The sequence below is a fragment of the Crinia signifera genome, chromosome 2 (assembly GCF_055691185.1).
Source record: "Crinia signifera chromosome 2, ASM5569118v1, whole genome shotgun sequence".
Lineage (NCBI taxonomy): Eukaryota > Metazoa > Chordata > Amphibia > Anura > Myobatrachidae > Crinia > Crinia signifera.
This window is the reverse complement of record NC_139218.1, coordinates 50,627,468-50,649,669: the sequence shown is the minus strand read 5'-3', so window position 1 is coordinate 50,649,669 and position 22,202 is coordinate 50,627,468. Positions and strand designations below refer to the sequence as shown.

The 22,202-nt window shown below is 42.7% G+C and overlaps 1 protein-coding gene across 1 annotated transcript; it reads left to right on the top strand.

Moving 5' to 3' along the window:
• Positions 1-8,715: 8,715 nt before the first annotated feature.
• LOC146059648 (claudin-3-like) lies at positions 8,716-12,377 on the top strand. The gene has a single exon (XM_083172048.1). It carries the CDS (start codon positions 9,109-9,111, stop codon positions 9,751-9,753), a length of 645 nt encoding a protein of 214 aa, XP_083028174.1. The 5' UTR covers positions 8,716-9,108; the 3' UTR covers positions 9,754-12,377.
• Positions 12,378-22,202: the final 9,825 nt, after the last annotated feature.

Here is a 22,202-nt window from a genome sequence, read left to right as displayed (position 1 = left end):
TGCCCACTCTTCTGGCTTGCAGGGAGCATGGAACAGCACCCTTCAGGCAGTAGTGTGCACCGGCAGCACTCAGGGCTGTATAAGAATTGAAAAAGAAAAAGCAAAGCAAATGTGTACAAATATCTTACATGGTAAAGTTTACTTAGATGGTAAAGATGGGCCCCCTTCAGCTCTGGGCCCCATAGCAGCTGCACCCCTTGCACCTAAGGTAGTTACGCCCTTGCCTTTTGCCTAAAATACTGTAGATACTAGAGATGAGTGGGGATCTGCAAGGATCTGAGCGGGGATCTGCAGGGATCCGGGCCTGCCTCGTATCCCAAAATGAGATCTTGAGTCATCTTGCCGCTGTCATATCTCGGATCTTGCTGGATTGGCATTCGGGTGCCATTTTCAAAATTCAGCTTCCCCTCTCTGATTCCGGGTCCCATGGTGACATGATGCTATAATGTATCATACCTCCCAACTGTCCCGCTATTTGGAGACTGCCCCGTTGGCTGACAATGTCCCGCGGGCAGGAGGGCAGTTAGAGGGAGCCGGAGATCACCACTGCTCTGCTTTGTGCAGAGCAGCATGGATCGCTGAAGAGATGCCGTGTGCCTGCCCAGCTGCTAGGAAAGCGCTGGCCATGCCTCCAAAAATGATGAAAACGGGGGTCCTGGCGCAAGGCCAAGCCCCTCTACATGAAGCCACGCCCACCCACCGGGTACCACACCAGGCCCCAAATCCTAAATAACAAATGCTGGGAGCAGTGGTGTAACTATAAATTTATCTCCCCCTGCCAAAAAAAGTGTGGCGCCCCCCCCCCCTCACTTCTTTAGTAAAACATGACAATGTTGCAGACTGATTACCTGGGCTGCAGCTCCACAGGAGTGACATTCGCCCATGCAGCATAACAGGGAGGACATCCCATCCGCTGACATACTGTCACCTTCTGTCACCAGCCTCAGCTTCCAAGGACCGACCGCTAGCGGAAGTGTGTGCGGGTAATGACTCCGGCTGCCCCCAGGTGCAGAGGAGGCGAGGAGACTGGGGGGTGGGGGTGGCAAGGAATATAAGATATGCTGTCACCTACGTTACGCAGCTGCAGTACACAGCCACCACCACCCACTACTACTGAGTGACAGCAAACTGTGTAATCGTACAGAACAGCAGGTACTTTTCAGTGCGCCCGAGACTGTTGGCTCCCCCAAGCCACAGCTGGGGCTGCCACACCATAGTTACGCCACTGGCTGGGAGAATGTTCCTAACCAGAGATTACAGCAGCAGCCAGCAACACCCATCACCCCTCACCTATAGCAATCCTCATCCACAAAAATGTAATTTTGGTGCACTGTGCCAGCAAGAGCTTTGGCATTCCCAAACTTTAAACAGGGACAGTGCACACCTAAGGATATTGTCATCACACAATAGTATCAGAAATTCAAATAAAGCTATACAAGAGTCCTTTATTCATGTTATGCCACACAGAAATGTATAAAAAATAAATGAAAATATAAGCTCCCAGGCACTCCCAAGAGGCTGCAGTGTCACCACTATCAGGGCAGCCGAGAGGTATGCCGGGCCATGGTAAATTTTTGGGTGTATGGCCTAATCACGGGAGGCGTGGCCATCTCCCACAATTAAGCCATGCCCCCAAAATGTTTAGAGGGGGTGAAAAAACACTCTAGAGTTGAGGGGGGGGGGGGGTTATTGTCCTCACCCCCCCACCCCACCCCCAACCTCAGCAGCAGCAGCACACACCTGCAGCATGTGTTGTGCTGACAGCAGGCTCAGCATGAGCTCCTCTCGCGCTGTCAGTGAGACGCTCATACTGAGCCTGCTTTCAGCACAGCACATGCTGTAGATGTGTGTGCTGACTGGGAATGGCAGAGGGGGAGGGCGGGGTCGGACCAGGGCTTCCAGCAAGCCCGGGCCCAGGTAATTTTGTACCCGCTCCCCCTCTCTTAGCAGCCCTGACCACTATATATCAAGTCATTACTGATCTTGAACAAATATCGTAACTAAAGAAAGGGGTATGGTGGCATCAATGTGCACCAACAATATGTTTCAAAAAGTATCTTATAAAAGTCTCTTATATACAGATACTTTAGTCTCCGTGGGGTTTGTGTTAGGTCTCCATTCATTGAGATCCGCAGTTATTCACACAATTATCCAGGCAGGAGGGTATATCATGCTGAAAGACAAAAACAAACAAAAACTGTCAACATTTTATATATGCATGGGTCCAAAGAGATAAAGGGCCAGATTCTCTAAGCTTCAAAAGTGATAAAATGGAGAGTGATAAACAGCCAGCCAATCATCTCCTACCTGCCATGTCACAGACTGTGTTTGAAAAATGTCAGGCAGGAGCTGATTGGCTGGCTGTTGATCACTCTCCATTTTATCACTTTTGAAGCTTAGAGAATCTGTCCCAAAGTGTGGTAGTAGAACACTGATGACCCGAGGGTGACATAAATCACCCTGAATACTTACCTACTTTACTCCTGGAGGGGACAGCGCGGTAAATAGAGGGCGTGGCCAGGGGCGTGGCTCCATAATTGCCTCATCGCGGCTCTGCTACCCCCCGCCATACAGTGCTGAAAGCCAGACACAGGTACCATGACATAATTCAAGGCATACTCTGTTGTGCATGGCCGAAGAGAGGCGGGGTACGAGGGGCCTCCAGGGAAAGCGGGATACTTGGGCCAGGAGCTTCACATGATTCCTGGGAGGGTTGGCAAATATACCATTAACTAGGCGGGTCTCAGAGCCATAGAAGCATGTCATGAGAGGACAGGTCATTTGTTGCTCACATATTCTAAAATATCACCCAGCGTCTCCATAGTGTAATCGGTACTGTAGCTTAATAGGCAAAAATATGAAGAGACTAATGACTTGTATAACACATGTGCAGGAAAAGCTCAAATGTTAATTGAGTACTAAAAAAAACTTTCTTTTCTTTTAGGTGGGGCACTAAATCCATCAGGTTTCTGGCAAATTTAGTCAGAACTCACAGCTCTGTCAAAAAGATAACCTCTATTAAATCATGTGAATCACACATTGTGGTTGACATCCAAAACATTTCAAATGCATTCCTAGAGTATTATAAATAACGTTACAAGGGGTGTGCAATAAGTATCCTAATGCACAAAAAATATTTTTTTTACAAAGTGAACATTATGGGATCTATTCAATTAGAGCTGGATCCATTCCGACATGCATTTGTCGGAATTCATATGACAAGCCATATTCAATGAGCGGCCGAATCCGACTGTCGGATTTGAGACGGATCCAACTGTGGGATTTGTCCGTTCCCAGTGTCCCGTTCTGCTGCTGCTGTCAGCAGCTCCCCATATATGAAATCAGAGGGAGCTGCTGGCGGGAGCTGCACTCCGATTGTAGCTGCCTGCCGGCTGGGGAGAGCTGCCCGTCAGAAAGGAGAGTGTCTTCAACTGACCGTCGCCCCCACAAATAAGCACTCTCTCTCCCTCCCTCACCCCGCTCCCCCATCTGATCTACTCAATCCAACTTTTTCAAATTCTGGTTGAGATTGTGGGAGACGGGGTCAACACCTTTTGGATTTAGTAGCGTTTCCAACAAAAGCACATGGATCTGCGGCAATTCCGACGATCCACTTTTTTCTGACAAGTCAGAAATTCATCAAAAAACAGCCCATATTGAACTGGTCAGAATTCCTTCCGACCTAAATCAGTCGGAAACTACCGTCCTTCCAATAAGAAAAAAGCCTTTACCAGAGCAGAATATGCAAAGTTGCATGCACTCAAACCACTTGGTAATGCAGCTGGACCTGTCTGAAGTCTTCTACATGCTGGGTGAAGGTCTCCACTGCACTTTCTGAGACTTAAAATTAATCCCAGACAACTTGCCTTTGATATGTGGGAACAAGGAGATGTCGCAGGGGGCCATGTCTGGACTGTATGGTAAAGCTCCTGGATGCTTTCATGAGCCAAAATATCCACCACTTTCCTGAACTTTTGTGCAGGTGCTTTGTCTTGATGGGCACCACTAGTGCAAGTTCTTGTACAGCACCTGGAAACAACTTCCCGCCCTTGGCTGCACAAACACTGTACTCATAACTGAACCTCTGTGGCAGTGTACCTCCGACTGGGGTCCACTGGGCTAACTGTTCTTTGGTTTCATGGTCAAAACTGTAAATCAAGGATTCATCAACATGATGATCTCCAAGACAGAGTTTGAGTTACCACCACCAATAATGCCCAGCACCAAGTCACCTAAAACTCAGGCCGGATGGATTCTGATAAAATGCCTATCTCCTTCTCTAACAGCCACAGTCACCCTAGCATTACACCTCAACTTTGGCCCGCACATCAGACTGCAGTACTTGTTTTCCAGGGACTGTCTCCTGCACCAATATTCTGCAATCTACTCAAACTCAGTGGAATTTCTTTGGTGTGCAGGTCTGCCTTTATGTAGGTGTCTGTGCCTTGATGTTTCACAAAAGCTTTAGTCAGAGATTATAGTTCACAACCAGATAGAGTGTGTCTATGCTACCTATGTATTGCACATATGTAATGCAAATCCCCCAGGTGACTGCCTCTATAGAGGGATTCGATGTGTGAAAGTGGCAGCTCTTCACAAGGCTACACCTGGAAATGAGAGCCATTATCTGTTCCAATAACTAGGGGTCAATAACCTAATCTTTACCCTACCTAACCATAAAACTCCTGGCCAAGATGAACTGCCAGCAGAATTTTATACTTGATGGCAACCACCCCCAAATCATTTCAACACAGCTAGGATCATAGTATTTAATAAGTATCAAACATTATAAAATGTCTGCATAACTATCAACGCCACTGTGCTTATAACAATGTAATATAAAGTTAGAAAATTATTGACTGTAATTAAATCAAAGACCGGGAAGCTTTGCACCCCAACAGAGAAGACAGAGACATGCTGCGTGAGATTTGCAGGTGCACCCAGCGTCACACCCTAAAAACCCAAAACGTCACACCTGGTGACTGAATGGTGCAAAATCACCCAAACACATACACACAAGTGCGGAGAGGCCACACTACGAATGTGCAGGTCTAAAGAAGCAGCTGTGGCAAACCGCTGGTGTAAGTCAAGGATAGGGAACCTTCGGCCCTCCAGCTGTTGTTGAACTACACATCCCAGAATGCTTTGCTACAGTTTTAGCATGGCCAAATAGCAAAACTGTAGCAGTGCATGCTGGGTGTAAGTAAAGATTTATAGACAATATTAGACATTTGTATTTTATTTGTTTTTTTACATGTGTTTGGAGCCATCATTGAAAACTTATCCCAGGGACACTTTTTAATAAGTATTCCATACCTCCCAAATGTCCCATTTTTCGGGGGACCGTCCAGGGTTTTTTGGACTAGTCCCACCCTCGTCCGGGGCCGGAAGTGTCCCGCGGTGGGGGGTCAGTTGGGAGTCCCCCCCAGCCTCAAGGAAATTGATGCTGTGGCCCTCATTTGCATATGCCACGGCCTCATTTGTATAGGCTATGCTCTCTTTTCGGACGCCTTCTTCCCAACCTGTAGAAGTTGGGAGGTATGGTATTCCAATCTGATGTTATCCATACTGAACATTAGCGCATATTTCCGTGTTTTTCATTTTTATTGCTATGTGTTTGAATTGGGTGACTCGTTATATCGGACATTGTGCTGCTTTTGACTGTATTTGCACCCATAGGCGCCGAAACCGTGGGTGCTCCGGGGCCCGAGAATCCTCACGGAAAGTGAGGAGCACCCACGGCACGGGCCACGGCAGCGGGGTCCCAGCAGCGGTTATGCTGTCAGCAGCGGGGGTCCCTGCGGCGGATGGGAACTAGTAGCGGTAATTATTAATTAATACCGCTGCTAGTTCCCATCTTCCAAAGGGACCCTGCTGCTGACTGCATATCCACTGCTGGGACCCCGCTGCGGCTGCCAGGATCCCCCCGACTGCGAGCAGCGGATGAGTCCGGGGGGGGGGGGGTGTGATAGTCTGTGGGAGCACAGACTATCACACCGGCGCCCCTGTTTGCACCCAAAAGTTTAGACATGTGGTGCCTGATGCACACCCTATAATATTAAGCTCTGCTATCTCATCCAGAACAAGATCCCCCCCCATATACTCAAATATTGTGTACTTAGTACACCTGAGGGTTGGGACTCCCTCACCTTGAAGTAGCACCCCGCCCACCTGATCTAAATGGTATAACCAGTCTGGTCCCTGGTATCCACAGACTGCACATTGGAACTAAAGGCACAATTAAGGTGAGTCCTGAAAATTTTACATTGTGCTAGTTTTAGGGATGGATTTGGGGCGCGGCTCCCCTTGGGTTGGCGTGGCTAGGTTGCCTTGGGGTGGCACACCATAACATTTAGCACTATTTATTTTTCCACTAATTATACTTTCTAGTATTTTCACTGATGTAATACTTTTTAAGGGATGCGGTCATTTGGTCTACAGCATTATGGTTGACAGTCATTAGGTCGACACCATTAGGTCAACATGGGAAAAGGTTGACATGGGAAAAGGTCGACATGGGAAAAGGTCGAAAGGTCATTAGTTCGACAGGTCGTTAGTTCGACAGGTCATTGTCTAGGTCGACAGTTAAAAGGACGACATGGAGTTTTTCACTGTTTTTTGAGCCAACATGTGCCGACAGACGGTATTTCATGCCCTACCATCCACTAGGGCATGGTGGGAGAATAAAATAGTGTGCCGAGCGTAGCGAGCGATGTGAGGGGATGTGGTGCACTTTAAACTGTGTCCAAAAACCCCATGTTGACTTTTTGACTGTCGACCTATACATTGTCGAACTAATGACCTGTCAAACTAACGACCTGTCAAACTAATGACCTTTCGACCTATAACCATGTCAACCTTTTCCCATGGTGACCTAGACCCATGTCGACATTTTCCCATGTCGACCTAATGGTGTCGACCTAATGACTGTCGACCATCATGCTGTAGACCAAATGATCCCAACCCACTTTTTAACCCCTAGCTATTGCTTCTTTCTTATTAACTCACTAATACCTTATCAATTCACTTGTGTGCTGCCCTGAGGTCACTGGCTTTAGCTGGCTTTTTTGGGGTGCTGCGCCCCAGGTTCAAACTTAGTATTAGGGACCCACCAGAAAATTTGAGGTTACCTTGACACGGTTGGTGGGCTAGTATTTCTTGGCCAATAAATATTCCAAGAACCTCAATTTATTGCTCTATATGAGATAGCAGAGCTTAATATTATAGAGTGTGTAGAGTGTGTTTCTTTGTAGAACTACAGGTCCCAGCATGATGGCACCTCATGATACATGTATATTATTAGGGTGTGCAGTTCAAGATCCCCCCCCCCCCCCATACACCCAAGGGTTTAGCCGACTTTTCTAATGACCATATACTACTGCAGGTGGATGGAACAGATGAAGAACTGGTGGAATTTATTATGACTGTGAACTGCGGCACTCTGCCTAATTTTAATATAAAGTCATTAGTTTGTTTTACATTTAATTTTCTATTCATTTGATCAAATCTGTACTTCTTAAGCAGTGGTGTAACAACTGCGGGCCAAGCTAGACACGTTGTCTGGGTACCGCCACAGGCCTGGCAGAGGGAGGTGCCACCTGCTCGGCTGCCATAAAGGGGGGCCGTCGGGACTTCAATCCCAGACCCAGACCAAGAGAAGGACCCACTGCACACAGGCAGGTAGCCACAGAGCCACAGTGGTGTTATGAATATAGAGCTGACACTGAGCCAATCGGAGCTCATGGACTGACAGCCAATCAGGAGCTTCCACTTCTATTAATAAAATATAAAAAAATTCAGTATACTGTCTTTATTTTAATATTTATTTTACAGGTGGACTATAGGTAACAGCAGGTCCTTAAAGCCAGTACGCAGAGAAGGCTTGCTGGGACTGGTAGTCCTCCTGTTAAAGACAAAATTTCTCCACTGATGGACTATCGACTCCCCACCCCCTCCCTCTCTCTTCCCTCTATCTCTTGGTAAGGTTTTGGAGGGATGGGCGCCTTTTTTCCTTTAGCACCTAGTTACTCCTCTGTTCCGGAAGTTGTGAAGTGGGTGTGCTGTGACACTTTGTACACTCGTGACTGCCAGCATATAATCATGATTTACAACTTAATAACACAATATCTGGTGGAAAATGTTTATTTTATATAGACGTGGGTGGTAGAAACAACACATTGTATTTCATTTCCTGAGCTTTAACCATTTTTGGCCATTCCAGATCAGTTCTATATCTGCAGAGTGTTTGTTTTATTCAGTTATACAATAGGAGTTTTTTATTTAATGTGATATAAAATACAAATAAAAAATAAATATACTGTCACTGTTCAAAACATAATGACAGTTGTCTTTGTTGCGGCAGAAATGTCCTTGTGCTGCTTTTTGGGAAAGTTGCAAAATTCCAAAACAATTCACAGGCTCTTATTAAACGTTTGCCAGTATACTCTCCCTAGCGTTTCATTCCTGCGTGTGTTGATTGATAAACCCTTTAGTTGTCTGATGGATGACTAGCTTCTTTTGTCTTTTGTGGAAAGAGTTAATCATTTGCAAGTTCAGCACTTTTTTGTGTTTTATTTATAAGGTTCCTGCATTCTGTGCACATTTCTGTGTAGAAGGAGATACGTTACTGTTACTGACACCTGTTCAGGCTTCTGTAAGGGGTCAGTATTGCTTTAAGACTCCCTCCTCCTCTTGAATTCTGTGACATCACCTGCACCTGATGCCGATATAAAGCACAGGAGCAAGCAAGTATCTGTTACACACCAGCTTCTCTCACAAAGCAAGTGAGTAAGACACAAGACGAATGACCATCTGTTCTTTCAAGGCAATAAAGAGCTGATTAAAGGGAGATCATCAAGTGGTACCGGACAATATCAACGATTTGGAAACAACTTTAAAAGGAGCCCAGTACAAGGCAGAAGTAAACAAAGGAAACTCATTCAACAAGAGGGAATTCATCCCCAGAGAGAACTTTTCCATGGTGAGTGTTTATGTAACACAAGATTTCACAAGAAAAGTGTCCATAGGAGTGTAAAACCCACTTGCACTGTTACGCAGAAGAACTAGACGCTTTCTTTATCTCCTTATTGACACCTGTTGACTGCCACCATGTCTATGGGACTTGAGATCCTGGGTGTGGCGCTGTCTATTATCGGCTGGCTTGGTGCCGTTGTGGCATGTGCTCTGCCAATGTGGAGGGTGACGGCCTTCATTGGTAACAATATCGTGGTGGCCCAGATTATCTGGGAAGGACTATGGATGAATTGTGTGGTCCAAAGCACTGGGCAGATGCAGTGCAAGGTCTATGATTCCCTACTGGCTCTCCCTCAAGATCTGCAGGCGGCTCGTGCTCTAATAGTCATCTCCATTGTCATAGCCGTGCTCGGAGTCCTCATTTCCATCATTGGAGCCAAGTGCACCAACTGCGTCCAGGATGAATCGGCGAAGGCCAAGATCATGATCGTGTCTGGGGTCATCTTCATTCTCTCTGGGCTCATGACGCTCATCCCTGTATCCTGGTCAGCAAACACAATTATTCGTGATTTCTACAACCCTCTAGTGGCGGATGCTCAAAAGAGGGAGTTGGGAGCCTCCATGTACATAGGTTGGGCGGCATCTGCTCTTTTGATGCTTGGAGGAGCCATGCTCTGTTGCTCCTGCCCACCGAAACAGGAGAAGTACCCGGCATCAAGAGTGGCTTATTCAGCAGCCAGGTCCACGAATCCTGGATATGACAGAAAAGACTATGTTTAAAAGAGACAAAAAAAAAGAACATAAAACTCTTCAAAACTCTTGTTTCAGACAGACAAGAGGAGGCTTCTGGCTAAGTTATGGAGAGGAGAAACAAAATATAAGACATGCCTGGCACAGACTGACATTTACAAATCCTCTTCTTGATGCAGTAACTGATAATAGGTGTTTTATATATATAATATATAGAATATAAATAGAAGGAACTGCCTCTGAATAAGTGTGTGTACGTGAACGTAGAAGGTCCAAAAATGGATGCTTTTCATTGTCGTGGCATTGAATATTGGGAGGGGCAAAACTTACCGACAAAGATGAGGTGGCTTAAGTAACGTAACTCTTTCCATGCCAGCTTGCAAATAGCACTCTCCGACACCTAACAATATGATGCATTGTGCTTCATATGGTCAGCAGCAGGGTCAGCTGGATACACCTGCTCACAGGGTCCCAGCTTCTTAGATAACATTAGATGAAGAAAGTATTTGTCTAATAATGGAGAAAATGTATACAGGTTTTCCTTCTGTGTTATATATGAATATATTTCTGCTATTAAACTGTTTTAAGATCTCTGCCACAAAAAAAAGCTAAAATCATTTATTTCACTTTTTTACAACTCATAATTATACATTTGCTGACATAGCTGCAAACTGCAAACTCCTTGTAAATCATCAACAGTTCGAGGTCTATATTTTCCCTTTGTGTACAGTAGTTGTTCAAATGAGTACAGGATTCTTACGCAATTGGAAAAAAAATAGCTTAGTAGCTTGCATTTACACAAAAACACTTTGGATTAAATGTATTTTATATAATAGTTTATGGTATAGACAGAAACCTCTTATCTAAAGATTAATAATGCAGCCAAATGAAATACTTCAAGATCCCAAAAAAAAATTCTTGGCTCAGGTTGTCCTTTGTCCTCTCTCTTTCCTCCTCCTTGTTCTCCCTGAACATAAGGCTAGGCTGGAATTTGACCCTTTTCATCTTGTTTTTAATTCCCCTCCGGTTCCTTTTGTTTTTTCTTTTGTATAGTGTTTGTTGTATTTTCTATCCCCACCTGTCTTACAGAAGCATGGGCTGGAGAGTTCTAGGGAGAGCCAATGTAGCACATTAGAGAATTCTTGTTAATAAATAACACATTAGCAACGCAGATTCCTCTAAAAAAAAGCCAGTGAGACATTAATATCAACCAGAGAAAAAAAGAAAAAGAAAGCAAGCAAAGGTTAACTACATTCAACTTTTTTTACTGCCAGGGTTACCTATTAAAGGTAGACAGAGTCATTTGCTTGTTTAAAAGAATGTAGTCATTTACTCCTGGTATTAAGACCCACCATCAATTAACCGCTTCAGTGCTTCCCGTAATTGCCCTACGTTAAGGCAGGTCATCCTGTCTAAATTAGAGGCTAGTCCATGGAATTATTGGCAATCCCGTAATGTTAATTTAAATGGGGGATTTAGTTAGCAAAACAGGTTTTCTATTTGCATTTTCGTTGTTTGCGTTTGTTTGTGTTGTTGATATAGGAATTCTTAGATATATGGGAATCATGTGCCCTATTTAAACTTGTGTATTGTCGACACGGGACCCAAACCATTAATATAAAGTAAAAAGATTCAGTTATTTTTTTGAAAACTTGATGGATGTTTACTGACATAGCTGCAAAATTGAAATACAAGTAACCAACCGTTTGCTTACAGTAATCCGACGTATACAAGATTGATAAACGCTAGCGTCTTATTGGTTGATGTTTGATATACCCTCTTTTATCTATGCTATTTTATATATCATTTAATAAAGGCGAGATCTGCCCTATTTAGGGTAAGTCGTGGTTACCATTAACCTATTTTTTAGTATCATTTATTTTCTTTTTTTATTTGTTAATCAAACATTGTTTCAGTGTTGTGTGACTTTAATAGGAGAAAAGTTATGGAATGGTCTTAGAAAATAGCACTAGACAATTATGCTGCATTCGTTCAAGGTGCTGGGTTCTAATGGGATACTTTTTTGAATCAACCAATGAAACTGGAGGACTTCTTATTAATTATGTTCTGCATAGAAGTCTGACTGTTTGCACTAACATTTGACACTGAAGGGATTAATGAACACAAAACAGTCAACTAACAAGCACTATATGGCTCACTAAAAGCAGCTCCCCACTGAGACTGTCAGTTATATGAGGGTGCTAGAATTGCAGCTGGTACCAGGAACAATAAGAATTTAATAACATATTCTATGAGCTTTGTACCTTGTTAAAAGTCAAGGTGCCCACAGACGCTACAATTATCGAATGCGTTTTGTACTTTTTAAGCACAAATTGCATCTTATGTACAATTATTGGATGGTGTTTATGTTCCCTGGAGCCCGATATTGTATGTCTAAAAAAGTACGTGCTGCACGTACTTTTTAGACTACATCTGAAATTTAACATTACAAACATGGGTTCATCACATGCATCCAAGTGCACATCTCATAGCAAGCTGGAAGAAAAATTGTATAGAACCATTGTACAGTCAAAAACGCATAGCACAGTACAATTGTAGCGTCTGTGGGCACCTTTAGGAGGACTAACTGTCACTTTGTATACGTTAATGTGTTATTGCATATGTTATAACTTAAAATTTTTAAATAAAATACATTCCTGTATGATGTGTTTTACCTTTTTTTTGTATAATACCCCATTATTTATTATTTTATAGCACACACACATATATATATATATATATATATATATATATATATTATATATATATATATATATATATATATATATATGTATACACACACATACTGTATTTGCTGGCGTATAAGACTACTTTTTTCCCCTGAAAAACATGCCTCCAAGTGGGAGGGTCGTCTTATACGCCGGGTGCACTTATATAACAAACTCTATATTTTGAGTGGAAATGTTGGGGGGTCGTCTTATACGCCCAGTCGTCTTATACGCCGGCAAATCCGGTATGTATGTATGTGTATATATATATATATATACTGTATATATATATATATATATATATATTTAATATACCTCCAACTTTTATAAATATGAAAACAGGACACTCGAAAACGGGGCAGGACAAAAGCCAAAGGGGGCGCGACTTGGTGGCAATGCCGAAATCATGAGCCATGCATCACTACGTTGGCATGGCCAGTGCTTTGCAATCTGTGTGCCACTCCCCCATGACACTCTGCTGTGATTGTCAACCATTGCTCTGCTTGGCAGCAGTGTATAGGATACTGTGCATAGTTGTCTAAGGGACTCCCAACTCCCCCCTCCCCCTTTGCCAGTGGGACAGTCCCAAACAAAAGTACAAAAGGTCAACTGGCACAAAAGGTGAACATGGGAATGGTCAACACAAAGATGGTCAATGCTTTTTTAGTGCTAGGATTAGAGTTACAGCTGTATTGGAGCATTTAGGTTAGAAACTAGGGGAGGGTTGGGCACAGACAGTTAGGGTTAGGCATTAGGAGGGATGGTTAAGATGAGGCACCAAGAGGAGGGTTAGGGTTACATTTAAGCTGGGCACAAAATGGGCGATATATTGTTAACAATATGCAATATGTCGATATCATTAATGATACATCTTGAACATCAGCCAGTGTGTACGCTCACTATCGTTAATGATACTTGCTCCCGCGCATTGTTAACAACCCCCATTGTTGTCTGTACGTGCAGTTTTTAATCTGACAATATCATTGGCGACTGCATTTACGGAACAGGGGGCAGGTGACTTTACTGACTGATATCACCTTTTGTACCTATCAACCTTTTTTAGCTGTCAACCAATATCCATGTCCACCTTTGTGTGTCAACCTTCAGTACCTGTTAATCTTTTGACCATGTTTACCTATCGACTAAAGGGTGTCAACTTAGTCTCTTCTCGCTGTCTGTCTAATGAACCACACCCCTATCAGCCCTATAAATACTGTATGGGAGATGTACCTTCCAAAGAGTGCAGGTGTCCATAGCAACCAATCAGCTTCTATCTATTTTTCTTAAATACACTTGATAAATACCAGCTTGCAGCTGATTGGCTTCAATGGCAACGTGTTGTCTACACATTTCATGCAACTCTCCCTGTATGTTGTCCATGTTGAAATATGTTGGGACTTTGTATTTATCTGATCCACCATCTGCTGGGCTTCTCTACATCACATTTCATTCCAAGCTTTCAGACTGAAGATTAGCTTCCGGTTGGTGTGGCTTTCTGGAAAGAGATCTGACAATTGGTAAGTCTGCTTTTTTTAAAATATTATTTTGAAGGTTTTTTTTTTTTTAAAGTTTGATATGAAAGTAGAAGACAAAAAGCTACAGTAGTTCATAGAAGAATCAAACTGTTGGGTTGTGCCTGGGGAATAACTGAAGCACAATCTCTGCCGTGTGGAAGGAAGCTTCCGACTTCAAAGGAAACTTGGAGAAATTATTTATTTACTTATTAACAGTTATTTATATAGTGCACACATATTCTGTAGCGCTTCACAGAGAATAGTTGAACATTCATATGAGTCCCTGCCCCAGTGGAGCTTACAATCTATATTCCCTACCACATGTACACGCACACACATACATTCATTCTTAGGTTAATTATGTTGGAAACCAATTAACCTACCAGTATATGTTTGGATTGTGGGAGAAAACCGGAGTGCCCGGAGGAAACCCGCGCAAGTACGGGGAGAATATACAAACTCCGCACAGTTAGAGCCATGGTGGGGATAGAACCCATGACCTCAGCACTGTGAGGCAGTAATGATAACCATTACACCATCCATAGGGAAGTTTAGTATCTATGCCTCAGGTTCTGCAATCAGTGGTGTAACTAGATATCCCCATGTAACACTCAATGGTAAAAAATGTATATAACACATGTAACTGCAACAGGGAAGGTGGCCCCTCTCAGCTTTGGGCCCCATAGCAGTTGCACTCCCTGCTCCTATGGTAGTTATGCTCTTGTCTACAGTATATTATGAGAGAGAGGAGACTACACATAGAGGATAGATTCATATAAGCTTATAGAAATGAAAAGAGGGGATGTTGCCTATATCAACCAATTAGATTATATCTACCAGCTCTCCATTGCATCCTAGAAAATGATAGACAGAATCGGATTGGTTGCTATAGGCAACATCACCTCTTTTCATTTTTAGAAGTTTTAGTAAATTTATTCTATTTTGTACACATCCCAGTAGAGACTGACACCACTTTTTGCATATAATGAACAAACATACAGACTAACGATATAGGTTTTCAATTAGCTACCAAATCAATTGATAAAAATTATACATATTGGAAATCATTTAAGGGCCTGTATTGTTAAATTTGCAGCATGTTCCACCAAAACACCCATTTTTCAAATAAATCAGTTACACATCTGTTGATTACACTTAAAAAACTTAATGGAGCAGCTGCACAAAAAGTAATTTAGCAGAACTAGATTTCAACTTCTCCACCCTCCTTGCAGATGTTTTAAACCAGTGGTCAGGGAACTCGGTCCTCATTACCCCACACAGTGCATGTTTTGCTGGTAACCCAGCAGGTGCACAGGTGTACTAATTACTCAGACACATTTTATAAGGTCCACAGGTGGAGTTAATTATTTCACTTGTGATTCTGTGAGGAGACCTGCAAAACATGCACTGCGTGGGGTAATGAGGACCGAGTTCCCTGACCACTGTTTTAAACCCAATTATTCCAAGTTTTAGACATAGACTGGATAGACACTTCTTTAAATAATGAGCACTGAACTCCATGCTTTTTTAATACATACAAAATCCATTTTACCAGTGTCCCTATGGAATTCCAACGTAGAATTGATGATTCTTTAAATGGTATGAACAAAAGAGAGTCTCGGGAGACCCTCCCCTGTGTTTTTAACCTTGTGAGTGCCAACAGCTCTGTAAGAGATGTTCAAAATATCTGTAAAAAAATGGCAGCTCACATTTGTTATCTTAATTCAAATAAAAAATGTTGGTTAAAAAAAAAGATTATATTCCCTATATAAGGTAAACATTACAGGTCATTATGATGAATAAAAATGTTTGCTTGCCAATTTTCACGCCTATTTTGTCAAATTCACTCGGCACTCAAAGGGTTCATTGTAATTTTTGATGCAAATCTCCTTGTAGTTCCTGAGGAGACCCTTGAGATTATGTCCTGCTGCGCTGCACGACTCACCTCCCCTGCCAACTCTCTTTGTTTTGTATTTTCTTTTATGCTGTGACACATATTTACATTGATGCGGTTTTCATTACTAAAATTTTCTGTCTTATGATCACACATCATAATGATATATGGTATGTGGTTATCTATATCTTTGTTTACTATGGATATCTGCAAGATACATCAATATTTTTGAATATTTATCTTTAATGTTAATTTTTTTATGATGTAATTAGTTACTTATGTGTACATCTATTGTAGTAGATATGCAACATGTATTGCCTTTTGACTATTATGTCAACATAATTGTTTGGTGGTGCTTTACACAATAACAGTTTGATTTAAAAAAAAAATGGAAATTGCCTTTGGTAACAAAGTTTTAATGGAAATATCTGCTAAGTACGCATATAGATGGCCACAATGTCTATTATTTAATTATGGCCTGAAATATGTTATCAGCCAATTAGAAGGAACAGGATAATGGTGCTGATAATCATTATTGACTTTTGTTGCACCAGTTGCCCACACCCCCCATAACTCCCCACCCCAACAACTGCATGAGCTATGCATCACCTAAAGGGGTATCTGTGGGTGTGACCACATCAAATTTAGTTGCAATTATTTGAAACGATCTTACTTTCCCACCTCCATCCTGATTCTCCCACCTTAAGAAGTTGCAAGTCAATGATAAAGTGCCTTATTTGTGTTGAGACTGAGTGACACAACCTACTGGCATGCTTTCTTTGGTCTATTCTTTTTTTTTTTTTTTTTCAAATAAACTTTATTGGAGTTTTGTACATATAACTTGGAGCAAAAATGGTCATAAATGAGATAAACTTTGTAGCATAAAAAGTATGAAGATAACACAATAACATAAAGCGTGACAAAAACAAAGGGGTAAACGGTATTATTTATTAACAGTTTCGTATATAGCGCCTACATATTCCGCAGCGCTTTACAGGGTATAGTTGAACATTCACATCAGTCCCTGCCCCGGTGCAGCTTACAATCTATATTCCCTACCACATGTACACACATACAGAGATATTATAGGGTAAATTTGTTGGGAGCTAGTTAGCCTACCAGTATTTTATTTAATTTTTTGGATTGTGGGAGGACACGGAGTACCCAGAGGAAACCTACGCAAGCACGGGAAGAATATACAAACTCCACACAGTTAGAGCCATGGTGGGAATCGAACCCATGGCCTCAGCGCTGTGAGGCACATTTATTCCAGATTTGCTTGTTTTAAATCTGTCTGCAACACTTGGAGCTAAATGCAATGGCCTCCAATTTGCCAGAGATTCAGGATTGTGTGCAAGTCTGTCCATCTTTTTGAAAGCAGCATTCTTTTACTAGGCAAAACCAACCTTATTGATTGCTGCTTTTTAAAAAACGGACAGACTCGCACAACATCCAGAACCACCGGCAACTTGGAGGCTATTTCAGTTAGCCAATAATGCTCTTTTAGGATATATTTTAATAACAGAAAATGTTATGTGGCTGCAAGGCGTTTAAGCCAAACACAAATCATGCAAAGCACTTACCTGTATATACACAAGTTATGGTGCCCACACAGGGGGGTACATATCTCCCAACAGTCCCCCCTCTGGAAGGTCCCATTTTGGGGGGGGGGTTTCCTGTGGCAGGTGGGGGGCTGTTGGGAGTCCCCCCTGTCAGCAGCTGAGCAGCGCTAAATAGATGTATATATTTGCATATATTCCCACAGCCAGAGGGGCTGGGGGCATGGCTAGAGGCTTACAGAGCCTCTGGGCCATGCCCCCACAGCATCAAAATGGGGGGCGTGGCCTTGTGGGAGGCCGCGAGTAAAGGCCACACTCCCTTTTCAGCAAGTAACGCCCCCTAATTTTGACCCGTTTCAAACACCCTAGAAGTAGGTAAGTAGGGGAGTGTTTCAGGGCATTTTCTAAGTCATCTCATTTGATCGCTTAGAAAATGCCCCTACATTGCTCTGTGTGTAGGGGTCATAGCAATAGTGTTGCCCGGCCCTGCACATCACTATCGCCCAGGATTAACTCTCTGTAATGCACGCCGCTGTGGAATTTGTGTGCGCTATATAAGAACCTGTTAATAAATAATAAATAAATATCCAGCATGCCGGATAAATCTACTTATTCGCCGAGCAGGGACAGTGTTCTCCCTAGAGAACACTGGCCCTGACAGATCTCTCAGCACACAGCGCTGACACATCGCTGTGCACTGATCATGCTGAGCGTTATGAACTATCTAGCATCGTTCAGAACGCTCAGCAAATCTCCCCATGTGTGTAGGCCCCTTAACTGTACTTTACGTCACATGTAATAAGATAAGAGGGTGGTGCTGAAGATTGCAGTCAATTAGACAATTGCTGCGGGACATACCACGTCACAACATGAAACAGTTTTCACAAATGCCACCCCTCTACCCCCCACACATGAGTCACGTTACATTAACATTTACACAAGGTGTCTTCTCCTGTTTCAGTGGTAATTAATTCTGCAGGAGATCAATGGAGAGCTGGGGAATTTCCCAGAACTCAGCACAAGCATCTTGTACTGTATATAAAAAATAATAATAAAAAAAAGGAAGAAGATACTGTACTGTTCCGTCATTCCTCAAAAAACATTAGAGATGATCCCACGATTATCATATACAGATGACAATCACATTAGCCCCAGATACCTATATAGAATAGAGTTTCAGGTTCCTATTAATAGTGTTGGTTTGTATCGGCTGCACACAATTGTGGTTCAGTATGAATCTCATATAGGCCCTTATTCTAGTTTACTCGGACGGATGCGTATTTTCAGACGGCCACGGAGAGTACTTAGCCCCGCCTACCGTACGGATCGCTCACACCGCCTGAATGCGGTAAGATGCCGAGCGTACGGACTGCGAGTGGATGTTTCATGTGAACAACTCCCCCATCTGTGGGAACCTCCCCCATCCTCCGATGGTCGCCGACCATCGAATGATGGACCGAGCGGTCAGACAGCTCCGAGTGCTCCAGACCACTCGGACATTTCTCTGTGTGAAAGCAGGATATGGGCAGGGAGCTGGCATTTGGCTATGTCAGCTGTCCTCCCCCCACACGTGCGTCATGGCCGGATTACCATACGTACGCCAGCGTTTTCATGAGAACGCCCATGAAACGCGGGGCGTACGCATATGGTAATGAGCCCAAACAGCCCTTTACACCCCTCTCCACCCCCTGTTCGGATTGTTCCGAGCAATCATTTTCTGTACGGAATTCACGCCGTATTCGGATGTGCGCTGCATTCGCACATGAGCATGAAAAGCTTCTGCACATGAGCAAACACAATACATCGGCCGTCCGACAAACACGCAGCCATTCTACTCAATCAGAATAAGGGCCCTAGTGTTTACATTTTACAATGTAGTCTACTCATATTTGTGGTTAGCCAATGCTGTGCAGAATACCTATTTATTTATTTAGTTTCGTATATAGCGCAGCAGATTCCGTTGGGCTTTACAGTTGTAGACAGTGATAGAACAAACTGGGTAAAACAGACAGACATAGAGGTTGGGCCCTTCTGCAAGCTTACAATCTATAGGGACATAGGAGGGAAACACAAGGACAGGCATCAGTAACAGCATAGCAGTCCCACCAAGTTGCAAGTCCGGAAGGGAAGCTATATAATACATACCCATATTTTTTGCTCCATAACACGCACCTGACCATAAGACACACCTAGTTTTTAGAGGAGGAAAACAGGAAAAAATATATTCTGAACCAAATAATGCCCATTACACATTATGCCTGCCACTGCTTAGCCCATTACAGATTATGCCTCACACTGTCATGCTCATTACACATTATGTCACACCAAAATGCCCATTAAATCAATTTACCAGATATTAGATAGTAACTAAATACTATATAAAATACAATGTGGTATTATTTGGCAGGTATACAATACTATGTCATATTAACCTTTGAATTGCCTGTAATTGTCTCAAGAAATGTAAGCAAATAATCACACCCACACACACATCAGAGCCAGCATACACATACTGTAGACACAGACCCTTACCTCTTTTCCTTTCGTCTCTGTGCCTCCTCCCTGTCAAAGCTGCTGCTGCTGCTATAGTCTCCAGAGCTTGATGCGCTCCTCCTTAACACCCCTTCTGGATGTTACACCGCATGTCTGCACCAGTGGTTCCCCGGGTCCAGGCTCTCCTGGGATAGGGGAGAGTGACCAACGCTCCCGTGAGGAAGGAGGAGTGGGGGGAGGGGTGGAGCGGGGAAGTCACATGGCTACAGAGATCCCGGGCTCTGCTCCAGCTCCTGAGATGCCAGCTCAGCAGCAGCATCTGGGACCCGGCCCCAACGTGCACTCTTTTTTGCAGTATTCGCTCCATAAGACGCACACACTTTTCCCCACACTTTTTTGGGGGGGAAAGTGCATCTTATGGAGCGAAGAATACGGTAAGTGCCTCAGAGGGTTATGCATGTGGTACTTCAATATGATAGGCTTTCCTGAAGAGGTGAGTTTTTCAGGGAACGCTTGAAAGTTTAAGGGCTTGTGGAGAGTCTTATTGGGCGTGGAAGGGCATTCCATAGGATGGGAGCAGCCTGATGAAAGTCCTGTAATAGTGAATGGGAGCTAGTGATCTGTGCAGAAGAGAGACACAGGTCTTGTGCAGAGCGGAGTGGTCGAGTTGGGAGATATTTGGAGATAAGTAAAGAGATATAAGCTGGTGCAGTGTGGTTAATAGCTTTATATGCAAGTAGAAGGGTTTTATATTGAATATGGTAAAATACAGGCAACTAATGGAGGGACTGGCAGAGAAGATCAAGGAAGATCAGCCTAGCAGCAGCATTTAAAATGGATTGCAGTGGTGAGAGTCTGTTCTTTTTTTTTTTTTTTTACTTTCTTTTATTTTTATTGATTTTCACATTAGACAAAGACAGAAAAACAGAACAACACTAAAGGGCAGGATTGGGATACATACACGGGTATTACATTCAAATTCATTGATAGCACATAACTAGGCCATCATTCTGGCAATATATATTGTTTAGAGCCCTATTATTACTCCCTCAGAAACTTTGAAGTTTAAGAGCCAGTCAAATTAAGACGTCAGTAGTACAATTTTTGACTAATATCGAGTAGTGTAAGCCAGGACTGCCTGGACCGATTTAAACAGAAAAAAAAAAAAGGGAGGGAAAGCTACCTGGGAAGTTAATTGTTTTAAAAGTGTTATTAGTTAAGTCAGGCCCTTAAAGTGTGCCTGATATTTTATACGTGATAAGTGAGAAGAGATAGAAAGAAGGAAAAAAAAAAAAAAAAAAAAGGGTGGTAAGTATTAAGTGTAAGAAATACCAATACAACTAAGTGGTTATTTTATGTGTGGTGAATAAAAAAAAAAAAAAAATTTTTTTTTCTTTTTTTCTTTCCTTTTCTTCCTTCCCTTCCTTTTCCCTTTTTTTTTGTGCTTGTTGAAGACAGTGAGTGGGAGAAAAAAAAAAAATAAAAAAAAAAATTCTATTTGATCTAGAACCCTAAATTATATCTAAAAAAAAAAAAAAAAAATTATGGTTAGGGCAGTCCGGGGTTTCACCACCCGATTTAACAAATTAAAAGGAAGGAAAAGTAAAAAAAAAAGGCAAATTGTAAAGAGCATATTGAACTTCAGTTGTATTAACAGGTTCATATGTTATAAAATAGTCCGACTGGGTGATAGCAATAAGGCAGACAATAAACACTGAGTATAAAAAACAAAAAAGAAAAATACCCGTACTAACCCCTATACCTGTCCTTACCCCCACTATCCCCCCCCCCCCCCCTCTACCCAAGCTACCCTGTCAGGTTCGTCTTTATACTAATATATTATCAACTATTACTGTTTGCTCCAATACTTCCATATTTGAGAGAAATTCTCTATAGAGCCTCTAGATAGATACACAAACTTTTCATGAGCCCTTGTTGCTTTAAGTAATGCCTCCCATTGTTCAAATAACGGCCCCTCCTTAGCCAACCATTTCCTGGCTATGCAGACCTTAGCTAAAGTAAAGACCGTAATCAGGAATTTCCGTAGGTTTTTGTCAATTTTATTTTTATCGAAAGCACACATGCTACCTCTGTACAACCCTCTTTAGGTATAGCCGACTTCAATAACTCATTTACAATCTTTTCCCAAAATAGGGCTACCACCGGGCAGGCCCAGAGGAGTTGCCAAAATGAACCGGTTATACCTGGGCACCTAGGACAGTTATTATTATCCCTTCCCCCAATTCTTAACAATATTTCAGGAGTCATATATATTCTATGAACAATAAAT